Source organism: Lachnellula hyalina, assembly GCF_007821495.1.
Source record: "Lachnellula hyalina strain CBS 185.66 chromosome Unknown contig00050, whole genome shotgun sequence".
Lineage (NCBI taxonomy): Eukaryota > Fungi > Ascomycota > Leotiomycetes > Helotiales > Lachnaceae > Lachnellula > Lachnellula hyalina.
In genome coordinates, this window is record NW_022157164.1 from 50130 (window position 1) to 76223 (window position 26094).

General features: G+C 47.2%; 8 protein-coding genes across 8 annotated transcripts; 4 read left to right on the forward strand and 4 right to left on the reverse strand.

Annotated features, from left to right (window-relative positions):
* Positions 1-66: 66 nt before the first annotated feature.
* nst1 (Stress response protein) lies at positions 67-3780 on the forward strand (the record flags this gene model as incomplete). Its single annotated transcript, XM_031147930.1, has 2 exons — positions 67-1545; positions 1594-3780. The coding sequence occupies 2 exons, from the start codon at positions 67-69 to the stop codon at positions 3778-3780; spliced, it is 3666 nt and encodes a 1221-aa protein (XP_031006150.1).
* An 851-nt stretch (positions 3781-4631) lies between these two features.
* On the reverse strand, positions 4632-5772 carry LHYA1_G002957 (putative uncharacterized oxidoreductase; the record flags this gene model as incomplete). Its single annotated transcript, XM_031147931.1, has 2 exons — positions 4632-5218; positions 5349-5772. 2 exons carry the CDS (start codon positions 5770-5772, stop codon positions 4632-4634), a joined length of 1011 nt encoding a protein of 336 aa, XP_031006165.1.
* A 902-nt stretch (positions 5773-6674) lies between these two features.
* Positions 6675-7106, forward strand: LHYA1_G002958 (uncharacterized protein; the record flags this gene model as incomplete). Its single annotated transcript, XM_031147932.1, has 1 exon — positions 6675-7106. One exon carries the CDS (start codon positions 6675-6677, stop codon positions 7104-7106), a length of 432 nt encoding a protein of 143 aa, XP_031006161.1.
* Positions 7107-10277: 3171 nt separating this feature from the next.
* Positions 10278-12570, reverse strand: ILV2 (Acetolactate synthase catalytic subunit, mitochondrial; the record flags this gene model as incomplete). The annotated part of the gene is made up of 5 exons (XM_031147933.1): positions 10278-10339; positions 10390-12081; positions 12132-12199; positions 12253-12348; positions 12398-12570. The coding sequence occupies 5 exons, from the start codon at positions 12568-12570 to the stop codon at positions 10278-10280; spliced, it is 2091 nt and encodes a 696-aa protein (XP_031006162.1).
* An 860-nt stretch (positions 12571-13430) lies between these two features.
* GAL1 (Galactokinase) lies at positions 13431-14975 on the forward strand (the record flags this gene model as incomplete). Its single annotated transcript, XM_031147934.1, has 1 exon — positions 13431-14975. One exon carries the CDS (start codon positions 13431-13433, stop codon positions 14973-14975), a length of 1545 nt encoding a protein of 514 aa, XP_031006110.1.
* Positions 14976-15206: 231 nt separating this feature from the next.
* LHYA1_G002961 (uncharacterized protein) lies at positions 15207-16600 on the reverse strand (the record flags this gene model as incomplete). Its single annotated transcript, XM_031147935.1, has 3 exons — positions 15207-15392; positions 15535-16413; positions 16472-16600. Coding segments are annotated over 3 exons (1194 nt in total), but the record flags the coding sequence as incomplete, so codon positions are not given.
* A 5601-nt stretch (positions 16601-22201) lies between these two features.
* dltE_1 (putative oxidoreductase) lies at positions 22202-23145 on the reverse strand (the record flags this gene model as incomplete). The annotated part of the gene is made up of 4 exons (XM_031147936.1): positions 22202-22410; positions 22466-22617; positions 22672-22872; positions 22928-23145. The coding sequence occupies 4 exons, from the start codon at positions 23143-23145 to the stop codon at positions 22202-22204; spliced, it is 780 nt and encodes a 259-aa protein (XP_031006112.1).
* Positions 23146-23879: 734 nt separating this feature from the next.
* LHYA1_G002963 (uncharacterized protein) lies at positions 23880-25462 on the forward strand (the record flags this gene model as incomplete). The annotated part of the gene is made up of 2 exons (XM_031147937.1): positions 23880-23939; positions 23996-25462. 2 exons carry the CDS (start codon positions 23880-23882, stop codon positions 25460-25462), a joined length of 1527 nt encoding a protein of 508 aa, XP_031006111.1.
* Between the last annotated feature and the right edge of the window lie 632 nt (positions 25463-26094).

The following is a 26094-nucleotide window of genomic DNA, read 5'->3' on the forward strand; positions in this document are numbered from 1 at the left end:
TGATCTCTTTGCAGGGAGCTCTTGCGGTTTACCCATGCCCCCACATCCAAACGGCCTTTAATCGGAATGCCCGCAAACCAACGGCAACAGTCTAAACAATCTCCAGCGTCTCCTACCTCCAGACCTACCGCCAAGTACACAAATAAGGATGGTTCCAAGTTCATAACTGTCCCCAAAGTTTTTAATCCGAGCGACTCTGAGACATCCCCAGCCATGGCCCAGACAACTACAAAACCCAATAGACAGGTGCCCTCACCTCCTACAAATCCTAGTAGTGCTGTGCCCTCAGTCAATCGAAAGAAACAAAAGCGCCGCGACAAACAAGCTGCGAAGCTAGCTGCAGAGCAGCCTACGAGAATTCATACGAACGGCGCGCACGCTCCAGGAAAGGCACATTTCCACGAGCATGGTTTGGACGCGCGATACGAAGATAATGGGCAATTCGATCCAGCAGACGGAGAGCAGGACTACAGCGACGAGGATGGAGATGCGTATTCTGGCTCGTATGGAAATGACGGGTCATCTGCAAATGGGCATGCGATACCTGCATCTGACCCCTCTGGGAAGAAGTCTAGGAAGAAGAAGAAGTCTAGAGCCCAGCCCGAAACACTTCACCACGGGCATTCTCATGGTGGAACAAATGGTATCTCGCATAATGATGTATCTCTTCCGCTTCCTCCACTATCAGCTAGCGATATGCCCCGAGGCCCTGGTATCTCCAAGGAGAAAATCTGGAACACTTCATCGCAAGAAGAGCGTCAGCGAATAAAAGACTTTTGGTTGTCTCTAGGCAATGATGAGCGCAAGTCACTTGTCAAAGTCGAGAAAGATGCAGTGTTAAAGAAGATGAAGGAGCAACAGAAGCATTCATGTAGTTGTACAGTCTGTGGACGTAAGCGCACTGCCATTGAGGAAGAACTTGAAGTTCTCTATGATGCATATTATGAAGAGCTTGAGCAGTATGCAAATCACCAAGGGGACGGAGGCCCTACGCCCATGATGCCCCCGCCTCGTCGTTTTGGGGCTCTGGGAGGTTTGCAGCCTCCAAATCGCCTACCGCCCCCATTTACTGGCCAGCAACCATCAAGAGGCAGAATAGTGGAACAGCTAGGTGACGATGAAGATGAAGAAGGCAGTGAGGAGTATAGTGAAGATGATGGAGACGAGGACGATTACAGTGATGAAGAACCGGAGGAGATTCCGCGAACCAATAATGCTCCTGACTTCTTTAGTTTTGGTAATAGTCTTACAGTACAGGGTGGGATTCTCACCGTCGCGGACGACCTACTCAAGAATGATGGAAAGAAGTTTATCGAAATGATGGAGCAGCTTGCTGAACGTCGAATGGCGCGAGAAGAAGATGCTCGGGAATACGCAAGTCAAAGTTACGGACATCCTCCAAATGGCGCAATGCATCCGCACGTGCACCCTCACCCTCACGCTCATAATCATCCACCCCCGCAAGAGGACGAGGAATATGATGAAGATGACGAAGAGGATGAGTACGATAGCCAAGACGAGGACTACGACGATGAAGAGGAAATGGTAGGTGACAGGCCGTGCGGATGCGAGGCATGTTCTAATCTCATGCAGGACACGATGACGGAAGAACAACGGATGGAGGAAGGACGTCGGATGTTCCAGATATTCGCTGCTCGGATGTTTGAGCAAAGGGTTTTGACTGCGTACAAAGAGAAAGTGGCCAAAGAGCGTCAGCAAAAGCTTTTGGAGGAGTTAGAAGAAGAAAACCAAGCGGACTCCCAGAAAAAAGCGAAGAAGGCTCGGGATGCTCAGAAGAAGAAAGAGAAGTTGGCGGAAAAGAAAAAGGCCCACGCAGAAGAAAAGGCAAAGCTAGACGCCAAAAAGGCGGCTGAAGAAGCCGCCATTCGCGCCGCCGAGGAGAAAAAGGCCGAGGAGCAACGTCTGAAGATCGAGGAAAGACGGAGGAAAAAGGAAGCGCAGAAGAAAGCCGAGGAAGAAGAGCGACTGAGAAAGGAGGCCGAAAAGGCGCGTCGTTTGCAAGAACAACGAGATCGACAAGCCGAGTTGGAGCGCAAGCAAAGAGAGGCCAAGGAGAAAGAACGAAAGGAGAAAGAGGAGATTAGGCAGAGGGAGCGAGAAGCAAAGGAGGCCAAGGAACGAGACTCTCGAGAGCGGAAGGAGAAGCAGGAAAGAGATAAGCGTGAAAAGGAAGCCAAGGCGAAAACCGAGAAGGAGTCTAGGGAAAAACAAAAGCGTGAGGAGTTGGCGGCTCAACAGGCTGCTGCACAAGCAGCTATTGCTGCAACTCAATCTTCGAAACGACCGCAGCCCCCAGTACCAATTCCGTCGAGCTTACAGTCACATGCTGTATCAGTTGCTTCTCCCCACATCCCTGTTGCCACTCCTGCTATTCCGAAAGCGCCAACACCTGTTAAACTACGAACATCTTCTCAGCAAGGTTCAATAGGGACCGGTCCCCAAACCCCTCAGGGCAATGGACTAAGCCAGAATACCTCGCCTCATTCATCAACGCCTATGCAAGGTAGCCCTGGTCCAATTGGACCACCCGGAAAGAACCAAGGACAGCAGCCACATCTCCATCACCCACAAGCCGCATCTCCGATCCATGCAGCCCTGAAGAGTCCTCCGGGAATTCCACCAAACACATTTGCTGGCATGCAACCTATGGGTTTGGGTTTCCAACCCGGGGTACCTATGATGGCGCCAAGCTTTGGCGGGCGTATGCAGCACGAACCTATGTTTGCCCATCAGCCACCGATGGGAGGGCAATTCAGGCCTATGGCTGGCCCCAACGGTATGCCAATGCATCCTCAATTTGTCATGCCGCAGATGCAGCAAGGTAGAGGTTTCCCTTTGCAACATGGTCCACCAGGGTTCCCACCGCAAATGCAAAATGGTCTAGGTGGTATTGGTCAACCTATCGGCGCACAGAAGGATGGTAATCCATCACAATCTCATTCGCGGCAACAATCGGGATCCTATGAGAAGCCATTCGAGACACCATCGTCCATTTCACAAGCACAACCTATTGCAAGGCCAGGTCCGATCGGCCGCCCGTCGAGTGTAGTACATGGCCATCACCAAGGAAATCCGAGCTTGAGTGATGTTGATGAGTTGAGCAATCGACTCGGAAGTCGCGCATTACTCGATGAATCAGACGAGCCGCTTGACGCGGGAGTAAATGGCCGACGCACAAATGGCATGCCAAACCTCAATACGAGACCAGGGTTTTCACATTTTGGACTGGATCCTGGGTTTCCAAGCCCAATGAGCTCGTTCAATACATGGGGTGCTCCACAGCAGAATCCTTTTGGGCCGTCTTCACTACCTGGTTCGAATTACAACGGCTGGGGCCCGTCTGTGAACGGCACTTTCGGCTCCCTTGGAGGCTCTTCAGCAATGCGTCCACCACAGTCCCGCCCAGTAGCTGTCCGAAACATGATCTGCAGAGCTTGTCACAATCTCGAAGGCTCTACACCTGATGGCTTCTACGATATCAACCTCATTAAAGAGCAAATCGAGCATCTCAACAGCCTCAACGAGCAGCCTGTGTCAGAGCAAGAGTTGCTTGAGATGTGTGAGACTGAGGGTAATTCTATGAATGGCGGTGGCTCGTTTGAGGTCCGCACTGATGGCAATGGCCAACGCTCCATTCGCTATGAAAATGATATCCCGTCAGCACATCGACCCGTAGGTGCACCAGGTGAGATTGGTAGCCCGATTGTAGGCGGTGGTAGCATGGCTCGCTTTGCTCACGGGCCCCCTCCAGGCTTCTGAGCCTCTTATTCTCTCTTCTTTGCCATAAGTTTTCCGTTTGTATCACTGCATCTTCGCATGGCCAATCCCATTACGGCGCTATTGCTTCTAGGTTTTTCCACCTGGACTGATTTTGGTGGAGGAATCAATGAATGGGCTGTTCTGCTGAGGCAGGATGGTTCCAGTGTACGAGCCAGCGTCAGCTTTACACTTCCACTTCGATAGTGAAGTGGAATACTAAATATAACATCAATGTTTTGGTACATCGATCTTCATGTGAATCACTACTTTTGATTTCTGAATAATTTAATGCTAGTATCATACACTGGAACCTATATCGCTTTTAGGGCCGTGATAGCGTAAAGGGGTCCTCTGAGGGACACGTGCTTCCCTATTGCACAGGACTAGCGCAAGCAACAACACTACAGAACAAAAGACAAGAGAAGGGAAAGTTATAAGTCAAAGAAGCGGTCGAGAAGCAGAAGAGTAGAATTCCATGCCTAGCTAATTCAGCATCCGTAGAAGAACTTATAGTGCAGACGAGTCATATGACTAATCCCATATTCAGCCAGCCCAAGTGGGCCAGCTGAACCGAAGTGAAAACCAGAGAGCTATATCTCCCCACCACAATAGTAAGTACTAGCCACAGCTTATGGAGCCATTAACACTAGCCGACTTAAGTAGGTTTGGGTTTTGTCGATACGCGTTACAAGTTTCGTGGCTGGAATTTCACCGTCTCGGTCCCAGTCACTATATAGAGCCAAGATCCGGAAAGCAGGCAAGTTCCATTGTCTATTCAACTACTTCGCGCCTATTAAACTGTTCCATATCCATGCCAACCGCATATCTCATTGAGAGTCAGTCGTACTGAATCAAGCACCTTCAACCTTCAAAAATCCCAATTGCTGGTCCATAACCTCCCTCAACATCATCTCATAACTTCTCCACTCCAACCCCAACTCCCTCTCCACCTTCCCGGTATCAATACCCCAGAATCCCGTTTCCCCACCCGCCCTAATCTTCCACCCCGCATCCGGATAATACTTTTCCAGAAGCCCCACCGTCTCGTCGCACAACGGCGCTGGTCCCGATATCAAGTAACTGGCATTCCCCTGCACGCGTGCCTCGTCTAGGGCTCGCAGATGCGCGTCCGCGACATCGAGGACGTGGACACAGTTTGTGGGTGAGAGGGCGACGCCGCTCATGATCGAGCCGAAGAGATAGTCGTTTGTGCAAATTGCTAGTTCAGAGGAGTGCGTTTGTAGGATGTGGTGGCCGAAGACGGGGGTGGGGTGGAGTGTTATGAGCGTGAATTGGGGCTGCTGGGATGACATGAAGGACCAGCTTGCGGCATTAGCAAGGAGTTTTGAGGCGTGGTAGAGTTGAAGGGATGTGAGGAAGTCGTTTTCTCGTGTAAAGTCTGCGGTTTCATCAACTGATAAATCCCAGTCGTTATCCTCTGCTCAAATTAGTATTGTCTTCTCTTTCTTTTTCTGCTTCAATTACTTCTCTATTCGGTGGTATTCATGGTACCTGGAGATGGAGCGAAGGAGAGAGAGTGAGAGAGAGTGTGAAAGAGGGCTACCTACCTTTAATAACACCACCTTCCGGAACCCCAGCAAGCGGAATCAACGCCACGACCGAGCTCATAATAACAACTCTCTTCACACTCCCCACCCTAGCCGCTTCGGCCAGAATATTCATCGTGGCCTTCACAGCTGGCGTCACTATCTCCTCCTTCTCGGTCGTGTGAGGGATCGGCGATGCGAGATGTATAATGTAATCCACGCCGTCGAGTTTGCCTGCATAGGCGTCATCAGCCGCAATATCGGGTACAAGGACGAAATCAAGACTGGGGAGGTATTCTGGGAATACGTGCTTGAGCTTCGAGATTTGGGATTCTTGGCGCACGGCGAGGCGGAGATGGTAGCCGGCTTTCAGGGCGACGAGGGTGGTGGTCGCGCCGATGAAGCCTGTGCCTCCGGTCATGAAGATGAGACCTTTTGCAGACATGATACGAGGGAGTCCTTAGGTTTGAGTGTGTGAGGGATCTTGTTACTTGGCTTGGGAGTAAAGGATTTTACTGTTCATAGGAGAGAAGGGGCCCTGGCTTTACATACAATTTTACTCCCAGAGAATTGAGTCACCCTGTCTTAACTGTGGTATTCACCAGTAAATTCAACTTCGAATGATTCATAAAGACCATGCTTAACTTATTCACATCGCTCAAGTTTAGAAAACTGCTGCTTGGTCTATTGCTTTCGTCGCTATATATCCCCAACTTTTATTCCTGAATTGCACTAATATTCAACGAGTGAACCGGAACACATCAATACAGAAGATCACGTGATGCTCACCCCCCTTTTACTTTAGCGAAACTTCTCCACACCCATTATCCGACAGAGAAACGGGCTTTAGGTTGGATCAAGCATGCGGGCCTTACTTATCCCGTCGGATAGATGTTTACCCTTGTGAAAATCATGTCATTATGGGGTTCCATGTGTGTTTGCTCTGATTACTATTCATACTCGCATCTCGGCATATAAACACCGCTGAATTGATTCTCACTTATTGTGTACTACTTCATAATTACTAATCTCTGCTTGAAATGCTTCCGCTCGCGTAGATTGAACCACTATAAATGCAGTATTGCGGTTGTACGTCCATGGTCTAGTAAATCCAGCGAGACCACATGGACAGTGTGGTGCAGCAATCACAAATCATATCCGTAACAACTATCCGACCTACTGCCAACTGACTGGAAGGTGGAAGAAGCTCTTCGAAAAGGAAGTGGGGAGACCAGGATATATAAAACAGAAGCTCTTTTAGAAGTGTTGCCGGATCCAACAACCAAGATTCAAATCTTTTTGATCTATAGCGAGCCAACAATTCACCATAATAAACCATCATTAACAATGCCTCTCTGGAACATCAAACACAGCCCCAACCTGGTCTCTCCCTCCGAAAAACAAGCCATCGCCGAAGCAGCCACCGCAATCTACAAATCCGTCGGCCTCCCCGCCTTCTACGTCCAAGTAATCTTCACTGAGGTCCCGCCCCACTCCCTCTTCGTAGGAGGAGAAGTACACCCAAAATACGCAAACATCCAAATCAACCACATCGCTAGATCCATTCGTCGTCCTGAGGATAAGAAACGCTTTCTGGATAGTCTTGATATAGTTTTCACGCGTTTGTTTGAGGGGAAGGGCGCGAGTTGGGAGTATTTTGTGGGGGAGACAGAGAGGGACATGTGGAAGATCAATGGGATGCATCCTCCGGATGAGGGATCGGCTATGGAGAAGAAGTGGGTGGAGTTGAATATACCTGTGAAGGAGGGGGGATTTTAGTGAAATTGGAATGGCTTATTAGTCCAGAGGGTGTGGTTGTGCTTATGCTTGTGACGGAGCAGAGTATTAGGGATTTTGAGGAGAGAATTGTGATAAGAACTTGTTCGGGACGCTCTTTTTGTGATATTTAGGAATCCTATCATTCATTTATGGTATTATGAGAGTGTGTACTATCCTTACCACAATCGAAATCGTTAGCCTATCGTAGTAATTTATCATACTACCAAATTTTAGAAGATTGTTAATTTTAGCTGTTTATATATCAAAAGAGCAGTGTTGGTATCACAGGATACCGCGGTAAATCACTTTGTACTAGCTAGTAATAGGTGGTCTCGTTCGTTGATGTTCTTGATGTCTGTCTAGAAGTGGAAGTGGGAGACGCGAAGAGGTGATGACCTCTTCGCTGACTAAGCTACACTAAGTCACATAACTAGAAAGATCGGGATACAGCCCTTATCCCAACAACTAGTAAATATAACAAATATAATTCCTGATCGATTCCGGAATTCAAGAATATTTACGTACGTAAATTTCAACCCCCTACATGAGGCATTTGTTGGCTGATAGAGCTAACGAATAAGCTTTTAACACTAGGTGGTATATATACGGAGACGGTGTAGGCGAGAGATCTTCAGGGGTAACCAATCATACCCATAGAACGAGCATGAGAATTCGAGTTGTCTTACGGATTGATTGTCTTCTTGGCTCATAGCTTGTAATTAGAAGTCAATCATCACTATCAAAGCGATTATAAGATGAGGATGAGATACAAGTATAGGTATGGGATTTCCTAAAAAGGAACACATGGATGCTAAGTTCGATGAAAGGGGCATTAGCGAAGGGGATTTGCTCAAGGTCCGTACGAACCGAACCCCGCAGACTCAAATCGGGCAGGGAATGGAATCACGTTCAACGCACGGCTTCCCAGTGGCTACACGAAATTCGTTTGCATGCCCCGGATCAGCCGGGTGCTCAGTCTCACGCGATTTCTGTTACCTCGCCACGCCAATCGTATGTATGCCTAGTGGCTCGCTCTGGCTCTTTCCCACTTGGAAGTTTGTACCTGCGTGGTACCTGACGATGATCCTTCTTCCCTACCACACTCTTTACGCACCAAAACACATTCTTTCGTTTGAAATATACAGCCAGGAAGACTCTTGAAGTCCCCATCCAATCTTTTTTTTATTTGTTTTGAATTACAATAATATTGCAGTGCGTGCGTGCGTGCAAAGCAATGAGTCGCTCGCTCCTCTTCAGCATCGCGAGTCTCCTCATACCATTTGTCTCTGCGGATTTCGGCTTCACGAATCCTAGCTTCCAATATGTGCAATTATCTTCTCCCCAAGCGCTTGCTTGGAACGGGCAATCGGGGCTCGTCACTTTGAGGTTAATGGTCTATCCCGCGGATTCCGAACAGAGTTATTTGCCAATTGCTGGTAAGGTTCCTGGAGTAATGGAGTTGATTGGATATCTATTGTCTGGTTTATTGATTGATTGATTGACTGATTGATTGTGTGCATGTATGTAGCGAACCTAAGTGGAGCTTCTTATACTTGGATACCGGATTCGCTGGCGACGGGAAGTAAATGGACGCTGGAGGGCATTGATGCGGATGGCAATATGGCATCGTCTCTCAACCCATTCGTAATCCAGGGCGCTGCGGCACCAGGTTCAAATACGGCAACCACATCACTCATGCAGCAGGTAAGAACCAGGCCTTAGAGATTCGATCTGAACAGTGCAGAATTAAGCTGATGAGATGCAAACGTAGAAGCCACAAATTACCGCGGCATCCACACTCGCAACCCAAACCACCACCACCACACCAACCTCAAATCCTACCAATACCTCCTCTCCTTCTTCTTCTCCAAAACAAAACTCAAACATGCACATGTCGACGGGTGCCAAAGTCGGAATCTTCGCTGCGGCCATCATAGGCGCCGCTATAATCGTAGCCCTCGTTACATTTTTCTTTCTACGGCATCGCCGGAACCGGCAAAAGCGCTTGCGACACGACTCGATCGAACTGGCAAAGGGAAACTCGGACCTCTGGGAGCTGGAGGGAAAAGGATCGAGTTCGACGTTGGATACGTTGAGTTCGATGAATAGGCCTTTTGTGGAACTCAAGGGGAGTGCTCTGGCGGGGTCGGTGCCGACGAGTATGGGGGAAAGGGTTGAACTGGGTTAATTGATTTATGAGAAAGAACACTTATTTCTTAATGGCGCGAGGCGGATTTAATTAATGGGATCGATCAATGGTTATTATGTTATGAGGCAGGGCGGTGTTAGGGAAAAGCCGGCTTTCGCGGAATGAGAAGCGGACACGGGGGTGGTTGAGAGTTGGAATACTAAAGCCTGTCTACAGGCATCTATCTATCTCGTTGTTCATGAATATGAAGAACGTAAGTACTATGCCGGTATGATAAGGTCATGTGTATATTTAATCCCATGATTATACAGTTATCAAATACAAATCAATTAATCGCAACAGAATTCCAACTACGTCGTCAGTACAAGTAACATCTTAAGTCGTCTGGCATGTCGCCCCCTTTTTATGATTTGCCACGAAGTTCGACATGTATTAATTCATCTAATCAAGACATCATTCATTGAACACCGTTGTAAGCTTGAAGAAAAGGGAACCCACAGCGCAAGATTTCAATGAAGAAACGGATAACATACAAGACGGAGAAGCAAGCTTCTTGACTCTCCAAGTATATCTATCTTCAACCTCTTACTCAATCAGAAAGATCGTTCGCCTTGCTAACTTATAATCAACTCCGTCTTCCTTGCAACACCCATTTGAGGAAATGCGCCATGCCCATTTTTAGTGGCAGGTGTGTAAAGTATATCACGTACGCAGTATACACAGCACAGGACTTCCTGTATGTATGTTTCAAATTTCATCGATTGAAGTATATTATCAACAATATGTACAATACAACCACCGCCATGCCATTTCCTGAACTTCATCCATAATCGTCAAAATCAAAAACCAGTCACATCCCGTGATCCTGATGGAAAGTCCATGCATCAACGCAAATATCGCAACTTGAAAAAGCACTTTTCCCAACACCGAATTTTCCACTGTTGCTGGTTAAAAACGAAGTGTATTATAGCTGAAGCCAAGACCGCTTGATAAAGAAGGAAAGTAGCAAGCAGCGGGCTATTTTAGACACCATGCTTGCCAGCTGTCCTCTTTACCATTGTCTTTCGGCGTTCTCTGTCTTTTTCTATTTGAAAATTAGTAAATGTTGCTCGCATATGGGAAAGGGGCACTAACGTTCATCCCAAACCAAGAACTCATGTAAAGCACTCCCAGCAGGCACCATGGGCAAGACAGGGACCTTCTTATCGGTAACGACCTCCAAAAATGCTGGGCCATCACTTTCAATCAACCACTTCAAAGAATCCTTGACATCATCCGGTTTGATACATCTCCTAGCTTGGATACCCATAGCATCGGCAAGTTTCATGAAATTTGGGTTCTCAGAGTGTGTATGCGAGTATCGGTCCTCGTAAAAGATATTTTGCCATTGAGTGACCATTCCTTGCTCCTCGTTGTTTAATACGATGATCTTGACGCCAATGTTGAACTGTTTTGCTGTAGACATTTCGGTTAGAGTCATGTTGAAGGAAGCATCGCCATCGATATCTATGACGAGAGAATCAGGCCGGGCAACTTTGGCTCCAATGGCTGCAGGAAGACCAAAACCCATAGTTCCGAGACCACCGGAAGTAATCATTGTTCTTGGATGCCGCCACCTGAAATGTTGAGCTGTCCACATTTGATGTTGCCCTACACCAGTGGTGATGATGGTCTCTTCTTTCCGGTCAGCGGTCAGATTCGAAAGCTCTTCGATGAGAGTTTGAGGCTTGATAAGGCCTGTTCGGTCTGCCTTTTCATATGCTGAGAGAGGGAACTTTTCTTTCCAGTACTTGATCTTGTCGAACCACTCTTTCCTATCAGTCATACTCTTGTTCTGGACTAAGGGCAAGAGAAGGGCCAGGTTTGCAGCGACATCCCCTTCTACAGCCTCAGTCGCTTGAACAACCTTGTTGATGTTCTTCGGCATGATTTCGAAGTGGACGATACCCCCTCGTCCTTCAGCAGCAGCGGCCTTAGCTTGTGGGGCAAACTTTGGAACGCTGAGAGTTACGCGATCATCAAAACGGGCCCCAAGAGCAATGATAAGATCTGCGTCTTGCATGGCAAGGTTAGCGTAGGCTGTACCGTGCATACCGAGCATATGTAAAGCCTTCTCATCAAGCTCGTCAAAGCCACCAAGTCCTTGGAGAGTAGTTGTAACGGGGATAGATGCCTTCTCGGCGAACTCTTTTAAGAGCTTAGGCCCTTCTGGGCCTCCAATGACACCCTGACCAGCATAGATAACTGGTTTCTTGGCAATATTAACCAACTCAGCCACACGTTGGAGGGTAGCGGTCAAGTGCTTTTGGCTAGCATCAATTGCTGCCTTTGATGCGTGGCTAGGGAGGGATGGAAGAGTACTGCCCATAGGGATTGCTTTTCGAAGAATAGCAGCTGTGACATCTTTTGGTAGATCTACCAAGACTGGTCCAGGTCGTCCAGATGTGGCGATTTCAAAAGCCTCCTTTATCCTCTTGGGTAACTCCGCCACGTTCCTGACCATCACGTTCCATTTTGTGCATGCTCTTGAGATACCAATAACATCTGCCTCCTGGAAAGCATCACTGCCAATTGCTGTTGTTACAACCTGTCCGGTGAAGACAATTAATGGGGTTCCATCCGAGAGGGCATCCTGCATGGGAGTAATGACATTCGTAGCACCGGGTCCCGAAGTGACGAGAACAACTCCTGGCAGTCCACTGGCCCTAGCATAGCCCTGCGCCATATGCCCAGCACCTTGTTCGTGTTTGGGGAGGATGAAGTCGAAATGTTTTGAATTGTAGATAGCATCGAAAACGGGCAGAATTGCACCGCCAGGGTAACCGACTGAAACGGAATTAGCAACGCCAATTGAGTTTGTATTTTAGTATACTTACAGATATGCTTGACTCCTTGTCTAAGCATCATCTCATGGAAGATTTCACCTCCAGTCATCCCAATGAACCTGCATTGCGAGTCAGTATATATGGTTTCGAATGGCGGTGACTCAGAACGTACGACTCGTCCATTTCTGGTTGTCGAGCATTTTGTAAAGGATTTTCGCGTTTTGTTGGAGTGGTGTTAAATGCTGGGCTTGGACTTTCTCTAGGTTGTCTGTACAATTGTGAGTAGTGATCGAGTTACAGATGCGAGGAGGACACACGGTGAGGGGGCGGCTGCGGTGGCGGCCGTTGTTTGTGTTCTAACAGCAGCTGGACCTTTCTTGGAAATGGCAATTGCTGCAGGGGCGGGTGTATTTGAGAAGGACCGTGTATAACATCTTTGCTTTTGTCTGAGAGCGCGAACAGCACTGCGTGCTGGTATAGAGCGAAGCATGGTGGAGGGGAGTATTGGAGTAACGAGAGGAAAGCGAAGTTGAGCGGACGAAGGGAGAGATGGATGTGTCTGGGACCCTTAGGGATAACCCTGTTTGCAGTTCGTGTTCTGTATGCAGCAGAAGAGAAGAAGGAATATATTGAGGCTTGTGATCTTGGTTGGATGGTAGATGGATGTGGGATGGATGAATGACTCTTGGTGTAACTGCACAAATTGTGTACTGAATAGTATTTCGCGCCGCTACCGGAGAAAAAGGTGGGGAAAAGACATCCACTTCCAATCAAAGGCCGGGAAATTGTAACTTTTACAGTGGCAGACATTTACACATCAACTACCTACCTTACTGTACTGTACTGTCTACAGGTATTATTCTGACCATCTCCATCCTCATTTGATGAAGTTATTATCAGCCTCGTCGACAAGGCCGCATAGTACTATTTATCATAGATAAGTGGAACTTTCTATCTTTTTCCTGCCTGCCCTGCCCCTGCCCCCCTCCTCTCCCTCGTCTCGTGCTCGTGGGGCAATGCAGCTCAACTCTTACAGTAAAAAACGGGAGTTAGCCACAACAAGCGCACCACTCAGCTCTCTTCTTCAACCGGACCTTCTTTTTGCAACTGATGGCGGGAACATGAGATCTCTACTTTGTGAACTGCCACGCGATGTTATTATTACTACAATCCCAGCTATCGAATTTTGACCTTACCTTTCTTCCTTCCTGGCATCCTGCGATCCCTTGACATTCACTAATCTGTTGCCATTCCATCAATTGATTTCAAGCCAAAGCGTCCCATGCCGACACCCCTCAAATCCAAATACCCCGCGATACGAACCCCCACAAAATTCAACAGGAATACAAAATGGCAGGAACCGTCCCAGTCGCAAAGTCCTTGAAGGACATCTACACCGAAGATGCCATTTCCACGCAAACCGGAAGATGGGAGAAGCTACTGAAGCAATTCAACTCCAATTATGGCCACAGCCCACAATTCGTCTCCCGATCACCAGGTCGTGTCAACATCATCGGGGAGCACATCGACTACTCCCTCTACTCTGTACTGCCTATGGCTATCACGGCAGATGTTCTATTAGCAGTGGCAGTAACCGATGATACGCAAGCTGCGCCGAATTCATACAAGATCAAAGTTTCGAATGTCCAAAACTCGAAATTTCCCTCTCACGAATTCGACATCCCATACGACTCTGTCGAAATCGATGCTAAAGTCCACGAATGGACCAACTACTTCAAGTCTGGTCTGCGAGGCGCATTGGAATTGCTACGGAAGAAACATGGAGCTGGATTCAAACCCAAGAGTATGGAGATACTCATGGACGGCACTGTGCCTGCCGGGGGTGGACTGAGCAGTTCTGCTGCCTTTGTCAGTGCATCTGCATTAGCAGTCATGTTTGCCAATGGAGAGACATCAGTTGATAAGACACAATTGACGGAACTGGCGATTGTCAGCGAGCGAGCAGTAGGCGTCAATTCAGGAGGAATGGATCAATCCGCATCAGTATTCTCTCTACGCGGGACCGCCCTCTTCGTCTCTTTCGTTCCATCCCTCACAGCTAAACCCGTTCACTTCCCCAAGACCACACCCGAGCTCTCATTTGTAATCGCCCAGTCTTTCGTTCAGTCCGACAAATACGTTACCGGCCCCGTCTGCTACAACTTGCGTGTAGTAGAATGCAGTCTCGCAGCCGCTTACCTGCACGCAATCCTGAACAAGACATCCTCTCAACTACCTACCGATTCAGGACCACTAGGAATATCCCTTCGAGGCTTCCACGACACGTATTTCAAGAGTACAACCAAGTCTTTTGAAGACCAACTCACCGAACTCATCACGCTTACAAAATCTACCCTCACGAAAGAAGAAGGCTACACGCGCGAAGAAATCGCTCCAATAATTGGTATTTCAGTAGAAGACTTAAACAAGCGTTTCACATCCACCTTTCCCATCCGCGGCACGCATTTCAAGCTCCGTCAACGCGCGCTCCACGTCTTCTCCGAAGCCCTCCGGGTCCTACGATTCATGTCAGTCCTCTCGAACCCCGATATAGAGCATAACGAATCCTTCAACAAAAGGCTAGGGGATCTCATGAACGAGACGCAAGATAGCTGTAGCAATGTATATGAATGCAGCTGTCCGGAACTCGATAAGATATGCGCGATCGCGCGCAAGGCGGGGAGTTATGGCAGTCGGTTGACGGGTGCGGGCTGGGGTGGCTGTAGTGTGCATCTTGTGCCGGCGGATAAGGTGGAGGCTGTCAAAAGCGCGTGGGAGAAGGAGTATTATGCAGGTAGGGAGTTGAGCGCTGAGCAGAGAGAGGCGGCTGTTGTAGTTAGTAGGCCGGGGAGTGGAAGTGCTGTGTTTGTGGTTGAGGGGGAAGGTGTACTGTGATGTCTGACCCCTGGCTAGCATATTATAGCATTTCACATACTGCATGTACATGATGAATAGAAACACCACACCTTAACCTCTCTATCTCTATCTATCTCCGTCTCCATCCCCAGATAAAACTGAACATCTCACCTCCGCTCCACAAACAAACTCCACATATATACCACACCTCACCACAACAACCTAAAGTTTAAAATCCGCATTAACCTTCTCACCCCCAATCCCCCTTACCCCTACCCCTGCACCCTCGCCTTCTCCCTCACGTCCCTCAACCAACATCCCAGCCACCCTTTCCGCCAGTCCAATCTTCAACGCCCTACTCCTCTCAGTACACAGCTCATAGATCGTACTCAGATTAAATGTCAACGCGTGGAAGCTGTTTCCTTCGTCTATGAGGGATTCTAGGGCTTCTTTTGCCTAAGGGGGGAGGTTGGTGTTAGTGTGAGTGTGGGTTTCTTGTGTGGGGGTTGTGGTATGGATTAATTGGAGATGTATGGGGATGTGTGAGGGGGGGAAGGGAATGGAGTAATAGGACTAGAAGGTGGGAAGGGAAGCTTACATGATCCATCCTCCCCAAATACAACAAACAAACCGCAAGATTCTGCCTATACATCGCTAACTCCCCTCCATCCGTTCCCCCTGTAGAAGCAGAAGCAATCAACTCCTCCCAAATCTGCACACAAGCATCAAACTCCCCATCCGCCATCTGCGCTAGCGCTAGAATGACTTTGCCTGCATCGTCTTGAGCATCATCTTCTGTGGGGGTGTCAATACAAGACCGAGCTGCTTCTACGTCGCCGAGACATAGGTAGAGTAGAGCGTTTTGTGTTTGTAGTGGAGGTAGAGTTTGTGTTGGAGATGATGTTGGAGATGAAGTATCTAAAAAGTGTGCAGCGCCTTCTAAATCTTGCATTTCTATCAGCGCACTCGCTACTCTTATAGCGAGCTCGCTCAACCGCTCTTCCCATAACGCTATCTCATCAGAAATAGAGCTAGTAGGAGAAATCGCAAGGGTTTTCTTGAGGCTCGTAAGAGCCAGGCGAGCTTCCCTCGCTAGTTCGTAGAAGCCCATCACGCCGCGTCGCGCGTCCGCGTAGCCCATTCCCTGCAGGCGGACGGCGAGGACGCGGAGGTTCCACGGGACGAGATGGACGCCGCTTTCATCGTCTCTATAATAGGAGCTGTTTAGGTCTTCGAGGCATTTTACTTCCTGTGCTGCTAGCGGTGTTTGGTTGCAGAGGGTGAGACATGAGAGGCGAATGTAGAGGAGTGAGAATATTGTGGGTGTGGGCGGTGCTTGTGGGGCGGTGAGGAGTTGCGAGGCTTTGATGGCGGCGCTGCGGAAATGACCGGCTGATAGGAGGACTTCTAAGGGTGTAGAGGGGTCGGGTTGCGAGGCGGTGGTGCGGAAGGGGGGTGGGACGTCGAGAAGTGTTAGCTAGGGCGGAGTGTTAATGCTGCTTCGGGAAGGGGAATCTGGGGAGAGGGAGGGTTACTGGGTGGTAAATCTCTGGACGTAGTAGGTATGAAAAGTCCTTTTGCGTTGTGAGGGTTGAGTGGGCGGTTTTAAAGGAGGGGTTTGAGGAGAGGCTTGAGAGATTGGAGCCGGGTGCTGGCGAGGGCATACGTGGGGTGTGGTATTGCGAGGTGCTTGGAGATAGGAGGGATGAGGGTTGGCTCGTCAGAGTGGGGAGATGCGAGGGGGTTGGTGGGACTGAATTTCGTTATTAGTAGATGATAATTGGTAATGGATAATAACATACTCTTCTATGTCGAGAGGGCCACGGGTTGGGCGCCGAGGGAGTGCTGTTGAATGTTGTTAGCTAGTTGACTTGCGAAGTTAAATATAGATTATAGAGAATAAAGTTGTGAAGTTGCAAATCATTCTTCCATTCAGGGCCTCTTTCGTACTCTCTGGGATATGGATTCAAGTGAGGTTTGCTCGAATGGTTCTTGAGAACTGAGAGCATCAAATACTCCCCTGGAATAACACTTGAAAATCAGAGGGTAAAGTCAAGCTTGACGAATATCCCTCTGTCTTCAACGACATATTGCAGTTTTGATCCTGACTCTCTGCCTGAACACTCCTTCATTGAGTACAAAAGCGGATTAATATGCTCAAATTACAAGAATTTGTGTTTTAACCACGACGTATTGCACCATGGAACATCTACAGAACAAAAAGACACACATTCTCTGGTACTTCCGCAATGTGATGAAGAGGAATTTGGTATAGCCACGTGATCATAACGCCCAGCTTGCCATCTTTTCATGCTCTTTGAATTGCACTGGCCAAACTAACAAGGATGAGGTATTGATTCCCATGGGCATTGAAAATATGGCAGATAAGATGAAAGCGCGTATCAACATCATAAGTCTCATCCGGTGAGAAGAGGTGAAGCGAATTCCAGACAAACAGAAAGCACGAGCACAAAAGGCATTAAAAAGAGAGATGTGAGCTGACCTCTACTAGCTGATCCTATTCTCGTATGCTTCCTTGGCTGTGTGCCACTCGGTGAGGACTCCATTGTTTGGGATTTGTTAAAGTTCTGCTTGACTTTGGTCCTTGAAGCGAAGTCCGAAGTTATTCAGAGTTGTACAGAACATGCATGAACCTTGATTACATAAGCATGGACCAACTCCTCTTTAACGACTAACGTCAATGACAACTCTTGGCTCACCCTTTTGTCTGTCACCATTGGTATCAACACATTATCAGTCATAGTTAGAACCTTTTGCTTTATTTCCTATTAGCAAGGTTTATTATTTCAATTCGCAAAAGCATTCTAGTGATGTTCTACTTCGTACTTTCCTGACCCCTTGCGAGTCACGAAGGCTGTCCTGGCTGAACATCAGCTGCAGCACTTCCTTTACGTTGCGGTGAGATCTCGAAGTAGATTTGTGCTCTTAATATGCACGAAGATAAGCCTTTTGGGACTTCGGTGTATGGCCTGGAGAGGCAGAATCACCGAACGGCGTTGAGAAGTAATACAACTCACGTGGGAAGTTCAGCCCCTTTTTCAATGAGGGTACGATGAAAAAGTGGTTTCGTAGACATAGGTAAGTTGTTTTCGCTATTTCTATATTAGAGATAGTTTTTGATTTCCCTTCCGAGTCTAAAAGTTAGTATCACGGGAACTTTTGCGAGGTGGGGTGGAGAAGGTTATGGTTATGGGGTTAAAAGCACGACTCTGTTGATTTATAGATTAGCTCTTGGCTCTGTAGCTTCTGAGCCTATGTCTGAGGGCTCTATCTTAAGCCATTGAAAGATCGGTTTCTGCTCCTTCCATCTGTGCGGATTGGGGCGCGCCTCCTCTAGAAAGTGGTTGTCGAATTCAGACCAACGCTCTGCCTCCTCCTCTGCATCTAATCGTGGCAGCCCGAGATGATTCCATCTTGGTGGGATTTTGCCGAAGGTTTTATTGGCCGTAGCCCAACTCAGTTGTGAATCAAGATCAGGATTAAGGGCGTACGGACAATCTGCCAGCTCCTCACCTCTCATCAGGTAGAATCTATAAGAGATTATTCTCTCCAGTATTGCAGTCTCGCCCTCTGGATCCCGGCTGAAAGCTAGATTCATGAACTCTTCAAGTTCGTTGATGTGCGTGTTGCGAATCCGGCGCCTGAGAATGAATGAAACGACATTTTGGAGTTCAGGCATATTCAGCCTGTCAGCCAACATCCACAGTCTTCCGAGAGTTACCAGCTGCTTACCGGGTGGACCTGTGGGTCTTCCTGGGAAGTAGTGGATTGTGGGACGATGTAACTCGAGTCCGTTGTTGTGCATCCAATGGACGACTAATTTGAAAACTTCGAAGTCTACATTCTCATATGTCATCGCTTGATTGTGCCCCTCCAGCCAACTGTCGCAAAGAGCTGCGCGGAATACGGGTGAGAATCTCATTACTAAGTTACGGTTGACTACGAAGGTATGCTTGGGTTGTCCTTCGCCAACAAAGAATATAACCGCGTTTTTCGGTTTATTCTCGTAAAGGTGGTTGAATGAATCTGCCATGGTTTCCTTTTTTGTGGGGTTATTCTATGATATTTGGTGTATGAGTAGGTATGTTGAACGAAATGTCATTGACGACTTGCGTAACTTAATATTTTTTTGCACATTTTGTTCTCTATTTGTTTTAAGTTATGTGATGTGTTCTGTTATTCTCAGATATCTGTTCTTCAAGATCTGGTCAAGCAACTTATCTCACGTATTCTTGACTGGGCTGTTCTTTTAAAATACGTCCTTGTCGGTCCCGAATGGGAACCCTCAAGTGTCACTTGGTGTTATATTGCAAAGCTTGACCATAGATCTAGCCGCATTTTCTCTCTATTCAAGTAAATCAGGAAGTCCTGAACCAATTCCGAATTCTCCCTCTCAGTCCAACACGCACCCCCTGCAGATCATCATATGGCTCGAGACCTAACCTCCTCATAGCAAGAGCTCTACTCAACTCATTAAGCTTCTCATCTTGTACATGATCCGGACTATCCAGCAACTTAAGAAAGCCATCAAGCTCTCCTTCCGTTGCCCTAAAAACAAGCCTCTGCACATGCCTAAGGACCCGATCCAACAGCCCAGCTACCACAACCCCCTCACCCATGAGGTAAATCCATGTATACGCCACCAAGTTTTTCATATCGTGTTTCGCCAACAGAACCTTATCCCTTTCATCCGTCATTTCTTTCTCCCGCTCATGGACATGCATCCATTTTTCCAGACAATCGAAGAGCCTGAGATTGATATGGATATTCACATCGATATCTCCTGTTTTCTCTGGTATGAGATTTTCTCTGTACCCTGGGCGAAGGACTTGCATGATAGCGGATGCTTCCCAGATTTCGAGAAGGTGCGGCACGCCTTGGACTCTGCAGGTTGCTCGTGGGGGGTCTTTTAAAGTTTCTTTCCGGCGGTCTGACAGGGCTTCTCTCATATTGAATACTCGGGTGGGCGTGTGTCTGATTATAGATCTCTTGTTCTTAGTTGGATACTGATCTAAGTGGAATTTTTGGTGGAGATGAGGGAGGATTACCTTCCGGGGGTTTAATTTGTGTTGAATTATACTAGAGATTTCAAGGTACAAGAGCTACCTAGGTATCTAGTGATGGTTCGCGCAAGTCTCTCCTCTCATGCGGAATCATGGTTCTTGTTTGGCAGCGTAAGAAGGTTTCGATTCAAGCAGTACAGTTCTCGTTCTTTCTAGTAGACACTCGGCTAAAAGAAACGCCCGCAGATGGATTGAAAGGAAATCTTGAACAAGTCTCGCAATGCGTCGCATGCTTAATGTTGTTTCTAACTGTCGTATGATTCTCTTTGTCTAGGTAGGTGACTTCTGGGTCTATCCACCTGGGACCTCATACCATTGTTCAAAGGGACCTCATGAAGTAAGACTGGCTGGCTCAGCCTGAAGCAAGTCGCTGAATCAAAACGCAGGCGGGAACAGCATCCAAGCACAGATACTTCAGTAGGATAGTTTCCTGAAGTTATAGGGCCTTCCAACGCATCATCTTTTATTCTTTTCCACAAAACGGTGAAAATTCTAGAAAATCTCAAGTTAGACAGACGGACTACGATTAATACTATGAAAATTCAAACTATCTAGTAACTATTTAGTTTAGTCTCAAGTAAATTTCTCACTACACTACATTTCACTGCCATGATTTTCAGACCTCACAAGTACCTGCGCATTTTCCATATCACTGGTATTTTGCTTGCACTTGGTATCAGTAAGCAAGTCAGTCACAGATAGTCAGTTAGCGGCGGCTGAGTATCTGCACATCGTGTGGTAGTTCCCTGTGGTATGTGTCAGTACACCGTTCTGAGGAAGGATGAATGAAAGAAGGATAGGTTTTGCGGCAAGAATTTTGTATTTGTACTCCAAGAGAACAAGTTTGGAGAACAAAGATTGTCTTTGTTCAAATGAGATTTTGCTTTGTTTAGTAGAAATTAACTTGCTTCGAGACAGCATGTTAGACATTTGAGTGTATTTTCTGAAAGCCCAAATCCTTTATTGTGGAAGACAAAGTGTACGTATAATGACATTGTATTATTCCATAGTTCCTCAAATTCTACGAAACTTTTAGTCAATACTGCTACTGACTAGCAGTAACATATTTTTGAGAAGGTGTAAATTTGTAATTACTCTAACCCATCCTCCACCTCCACCTCCACCCCTACCTCCTCCAAATCATTTTCCGCGGCTTCTCCTTCTTCACCCGCGGTTGCTTAAACGGTCCACCCTTGAATGGCTTCATTATCTCCTGCTCCCTCAACTGGCACAGCCAACTCGGGCACGCCCGATCAAGAAAACGCGATTCGTATCTACCTACCGGTGGTAAAAGCAGATCGCCATGCTCAGGACATGGTTTGAAATCTGTAGGGTACTGGTGGCTGCAAATGTAGTATTCCCTCGTCGAGATACAGTTCTCGCAGCTAATTTTTGGGGGGACAAGTCTGGGTTCTTCTGCATATTCTAGCTCCCCCAGAAGAATTGGCATTATTTGAGGCGACGTTTTAAAACTTGTGTGAATATAGTTGTGAGGGCGCCTGTCGTGCGGTTTTATTTTTTACTCGGAGGAATTGACGTGCTGGATATGGGGAGGGGTTCGTTGATAGTGATATGTGGTGGGGATAGGGCATTGTTTGGGGACAATGGGATTGTTCTTTTCTCTTTTCTTTGAAGATGTTAGGCACTTTTAAGGTCGGTAAAGGTTTTGTTATACAGTAACAGCCGTTTATTCTTGGATAGAATGTATTACTGCTAGAGAAAGTAAGTGGGACATACCATCTCGCTTAGGTGCGGAAAAGAAAGGTGGCAAGTGCCAAAGATTCGAAGATTGCCAAATTTACAAAGCTCGAATAAATGGTATTGACACAATGCTAAGTGATAACTTTGAACTATAGCTTAGTGTTTCTGTGACAAAAGAAAGTAGATAAAAATAAAGCCTGCTCTGACTTTGCTGAATGTGATAGTTAGTTTTAGGCGGTGCTACTAATTAGCGATTGAGCAACCGGTATTTGAAGCTACTGCGGCGTAAACAAGGAGTGATCTTTGAAATTAGGGTAGCTGCACAATCAAAGTTGGTTGTTGAAAAGCGGCTTGGAAAATAGAAGACGCCAGAACAGCGGACTTGTATCTATTTGACATTTCCCAGTGTTCCTGGAAACAGTGTCCTTCCATCTTCCATGCAAACCCGAATTATACCCTGGTCTAGTCTTTGTATTTCGTTCATGGGCCTCGAATTAACTTGCAAAGAGCGGCAAAGGCCCCTCTCCGGTTATCGACGATACCATTGAAAGTCTCCATCGACATATTCGGATTATCAACAATTATTTGGTCACTGCCAGAGACAAGTCCATCATATGCAATCTGAGTGAATTCCTCAAGTGGCATACCCATCGTGCGTCCACGGTCACCGACATAGTCATGAAGCTCGGCTATGATTTGTCAGCTAGATGGCAACTCAATCTTTGGGAAAACGTAAGATCTTACTTTGAACCACGGGAGGCGAGAGCTCGATAACTTTGATGCTGGTATTTCTGAGATTGTCACGCAGGCAAAGGGTGAAGGCATTTAGCGCTGCCTTGGAAGCAGAGTATGCAGGCAAGGTAGCGGCGGGGACGATGGCGAGATGGCTTCCAGTGCTAGGACTCTCGTTAAAACCTTTCGGCAACGGCAATGAGAAGTTGTCTACTCACAATATGATTCCTGTTTCGGTTCCTTTGGATTTGAGGAATGGGATGAAAGCATGAACTAAGGCCACATAACTGAGGAAATTGATGTTCATCTCCGAATTGAACTTTGCTAGGTCCACCGTCTCCGGTTTGGAGAAATCGGCAGCGCTTTGAACTCCAGCATTGAGGAAGAGACAATCGATGTCGGGTGATTTAATCATAACGCTACCAGATATTATCAGTATCAAGTCTTGCTGGAGCTTTAGGAGTATCAATTTACTCCTCAGCGAACTTCGGAATTACTGCCAAGTTGCCAATATCTAGAGCAATACCGCTGGCTTTACTTTCACCATGTTCCTTCACGAATCTATCCAACCTATCCTGTCTCCTACCGACTGCGGTGACTTTTACGCCTTCCTTGACCAAGCGGTCTGCCATGCCCTTTCCAATGCCCGCCGTGGCTCCGACAAGGAGAACATGTTTGTAGGCGAAAGACATGGTCTTTGTTTATACTGAGAAATGAGGTTGGTGAGGGTGATTTGGTATTCAAGAGATCTTGCAGTTGAAAAGGAAATGTTGCTAAAGGTCAGGAGAGCTTTGGCAAGAACGAAGGCAGAGAGGACGAGGTATATCTGGTTTTATGCAACTGCGGTCATATACCTGGGTCACCCCATGGCCATACGAGGGAGCCAAGAGGTAATCCATCGCCCTCGCCCTCAAAGGTTCTCCCTGAAAGGCCGAGCGGCCGTGTAGGATATAACTCCTCCCTATCTCCGACCGGAAGATTGGTTTTACACAAGGTTTATAACTATTTTATCCAATCAAAGTCGAAATTCATTCCAGGAAAGGAACCGCATGTTAAGTCTGAAGCTTGCAGGTGGTGGGATGTCAAGATTCAGTTATGGGGGTACCGAGTATAGGAGATAAGAGAGGAGATCGATAAGTGGTGCTATAGAGGCTACACCCAATAATAATCCTGCATCTCAATTTCTTGCAGAAGCGTCGAAAAGCATGCTGGAAGCGGAAAGGCTTGGAATGGCTTGCCAGATCAGTCAGCAGTGCCACTCACTACAACCGTACAACGTGGGACCACACTTCCACTTCAACTATTTTGACCCCGTTTTTGGTATCCGGATTCGATGTAGGACAAACTTGCCTTGAGGATTTCCTCCGATAAATGGACAGACCGGATTGTCGGACCGGAGGTATTAAGTGATCTTACGTGACACGTAATGGTGTTCCGTGGAGTGCCATCGAAAGCCTGTCAACGATGTAGAGATCGGAGGCTAAAAGTAAGCACAGTCTGCGGTTGACTCTGTAGTTGATATTTTGACAACATTCATTCTAGTGTGATCTGCGCAAGGATTCCTGTAGCTCATGTCTCCGAGCCATAATCCCTTGTTCGGGATACCGGGATACACGAGAACTTCGCATTGCGGATGAAAGCAAGGCCATTCAGAAGAAAGTAATTGCGGGAATATCGCCTCCATCTGGACAAGACCTATTTTGGCTCCCCCTTTCGCTCGAGGCCCAGGCAAGAGATGCTTTTTTTGTGCACTATGTGGCTGGTACCACAACCACCTGGGACTTTCTCAAGCTCTACTACCCGACGAGTCCGTCAGACCATTTAGCGTTAAGTATTGATGCCGCAAGTCTTGCATATCTATCACATGAGATGCACTCTGAGGCAGCATCAGCAATTGCGAAGGAGAAGTACGTCTCGGCCCTGCGCACCACGAGCAAGGCCGTTCAATCCCCGGGCCTTGTTGCAGAAGAACCAACGCTACTCGCATCTCTCGTACTAGATCTTTTCGAGAAGATTACGAATGCAGATTCCAAACATAACGGGGCTTGGAAAAGTCATGTTAACGGTGCTCTTGCGCTTGTTAGACTCCGCGGTCTCGACCAATTCCAAGACCCATCTGCAGTGAAAGTTCTAGTTCGTCTGAGTACCAACTTCATCATTACTGCCATCGCAAGTGGTGATCCGGTACCAAATGAGTTGGTCACCCTTCGTGCATATGCTGGTAAGCAGCTATATGCTGTGGATCCGAAATGGCACCTGACAGATCTCATGATACATTATGCCAACTTGCGAGCAAACATATTGAGAAGAATTATATCCGTCGACGAGTACGTCAGGGCGTCTTTAAAGCTCGACTCGAAGCTCCAATCACTTAGCAATGAAATGCCGGAATCCTGGTTATACAAAACCACGATCCTAGACCACGATTCGGAGGGGGTTTATGAGCGTCGCTTTGATGCTTATATTGATCGACATGTAACGCAAACATGGAACGTCCTTCGTTTGATCAGGATTCTCCTAAACCAATCTGTGCTCCAGTATTGTCTTTGTTCTACTCAAAGTTCTATCACCAAAACCGTCCCGTTACTAATACAAACCACGAGTGACATTATCATTGCAATGGCGAGAGATATTTGCGCCTCCGTGCCGCAATACGTTAAGTGTAAAGGTACATATATGTATCGTGCTGGACATCAATCTTCGTCTCCCGTCCAAGAAGTCGCCCCATCATCAAAAGAAAGTAACAACACTCCTGGTAATTCTTGTCACATTAACTCTGCATCTCGATTATTAGATATCTACACCCTGATATTCTCTCTCTACATCGTCGGAGGTGCAAGTAGCTTGACCAGCTTCATGAAACCCTGGGTTATCACACAATTGCATTACATTGGCGAGCATTATGGAATCCGCAATGCAGAGCTCGTGGCTCGGATTTTGGAAGAGGCAAAAGATATCAATCCTTGGAGCGTGTATACTTTGCTTGGAAGCTATGCTTTTGTGGCCTGAAATGAGCTGAGCTGTCTACGGGAGGAATGGGATGGATGTGGGAAGATACCACAATTCAAATGACGAATGAGCTGGCTTGGAGCGTCTGAGCTTCAAATTTAGATCCCATCACAATCGCGTCAGGAAACATTGATCTCTTATCTTCGGAGAGAGGAAATACTGCGGAGTAAGTTGGAACGATAGCTCGGATTGCTGCGGGATTGCTACTCGTATTCCCTCTGGACGACTTAAATGGCCAGCAAAAATCCTTTCATATATGACACGAGACCCGGATAATCCACTGATATGTATTATCTTCTAATGGAGTGACAAGTTTCTGAATAATGGCATAACAAATTCAGATGAAAAGAAGGAAGAAGGAAGAATGCCTCGCTTAGAACACGCCAACGTACTTTAGGGGTCGTAAAGGGGCATACAGTATCACGTGGCCACTAGTCTCCTTGCTTAAGACAAGGCTTTGTTAACGTCATGATCTCAGCGGCGTCTCGATGTCAATGACCACAATCCGATGTTAGACAGCATCTACGAATTGTACCAATCAAGCGCGTGAGAGTCGAGGCTAGACGTGCGACAAGGCGAGTATCAAAGTAGCAGAGGTAGATAATTTTATTCTTGCTACAAGTCTCTTTTCG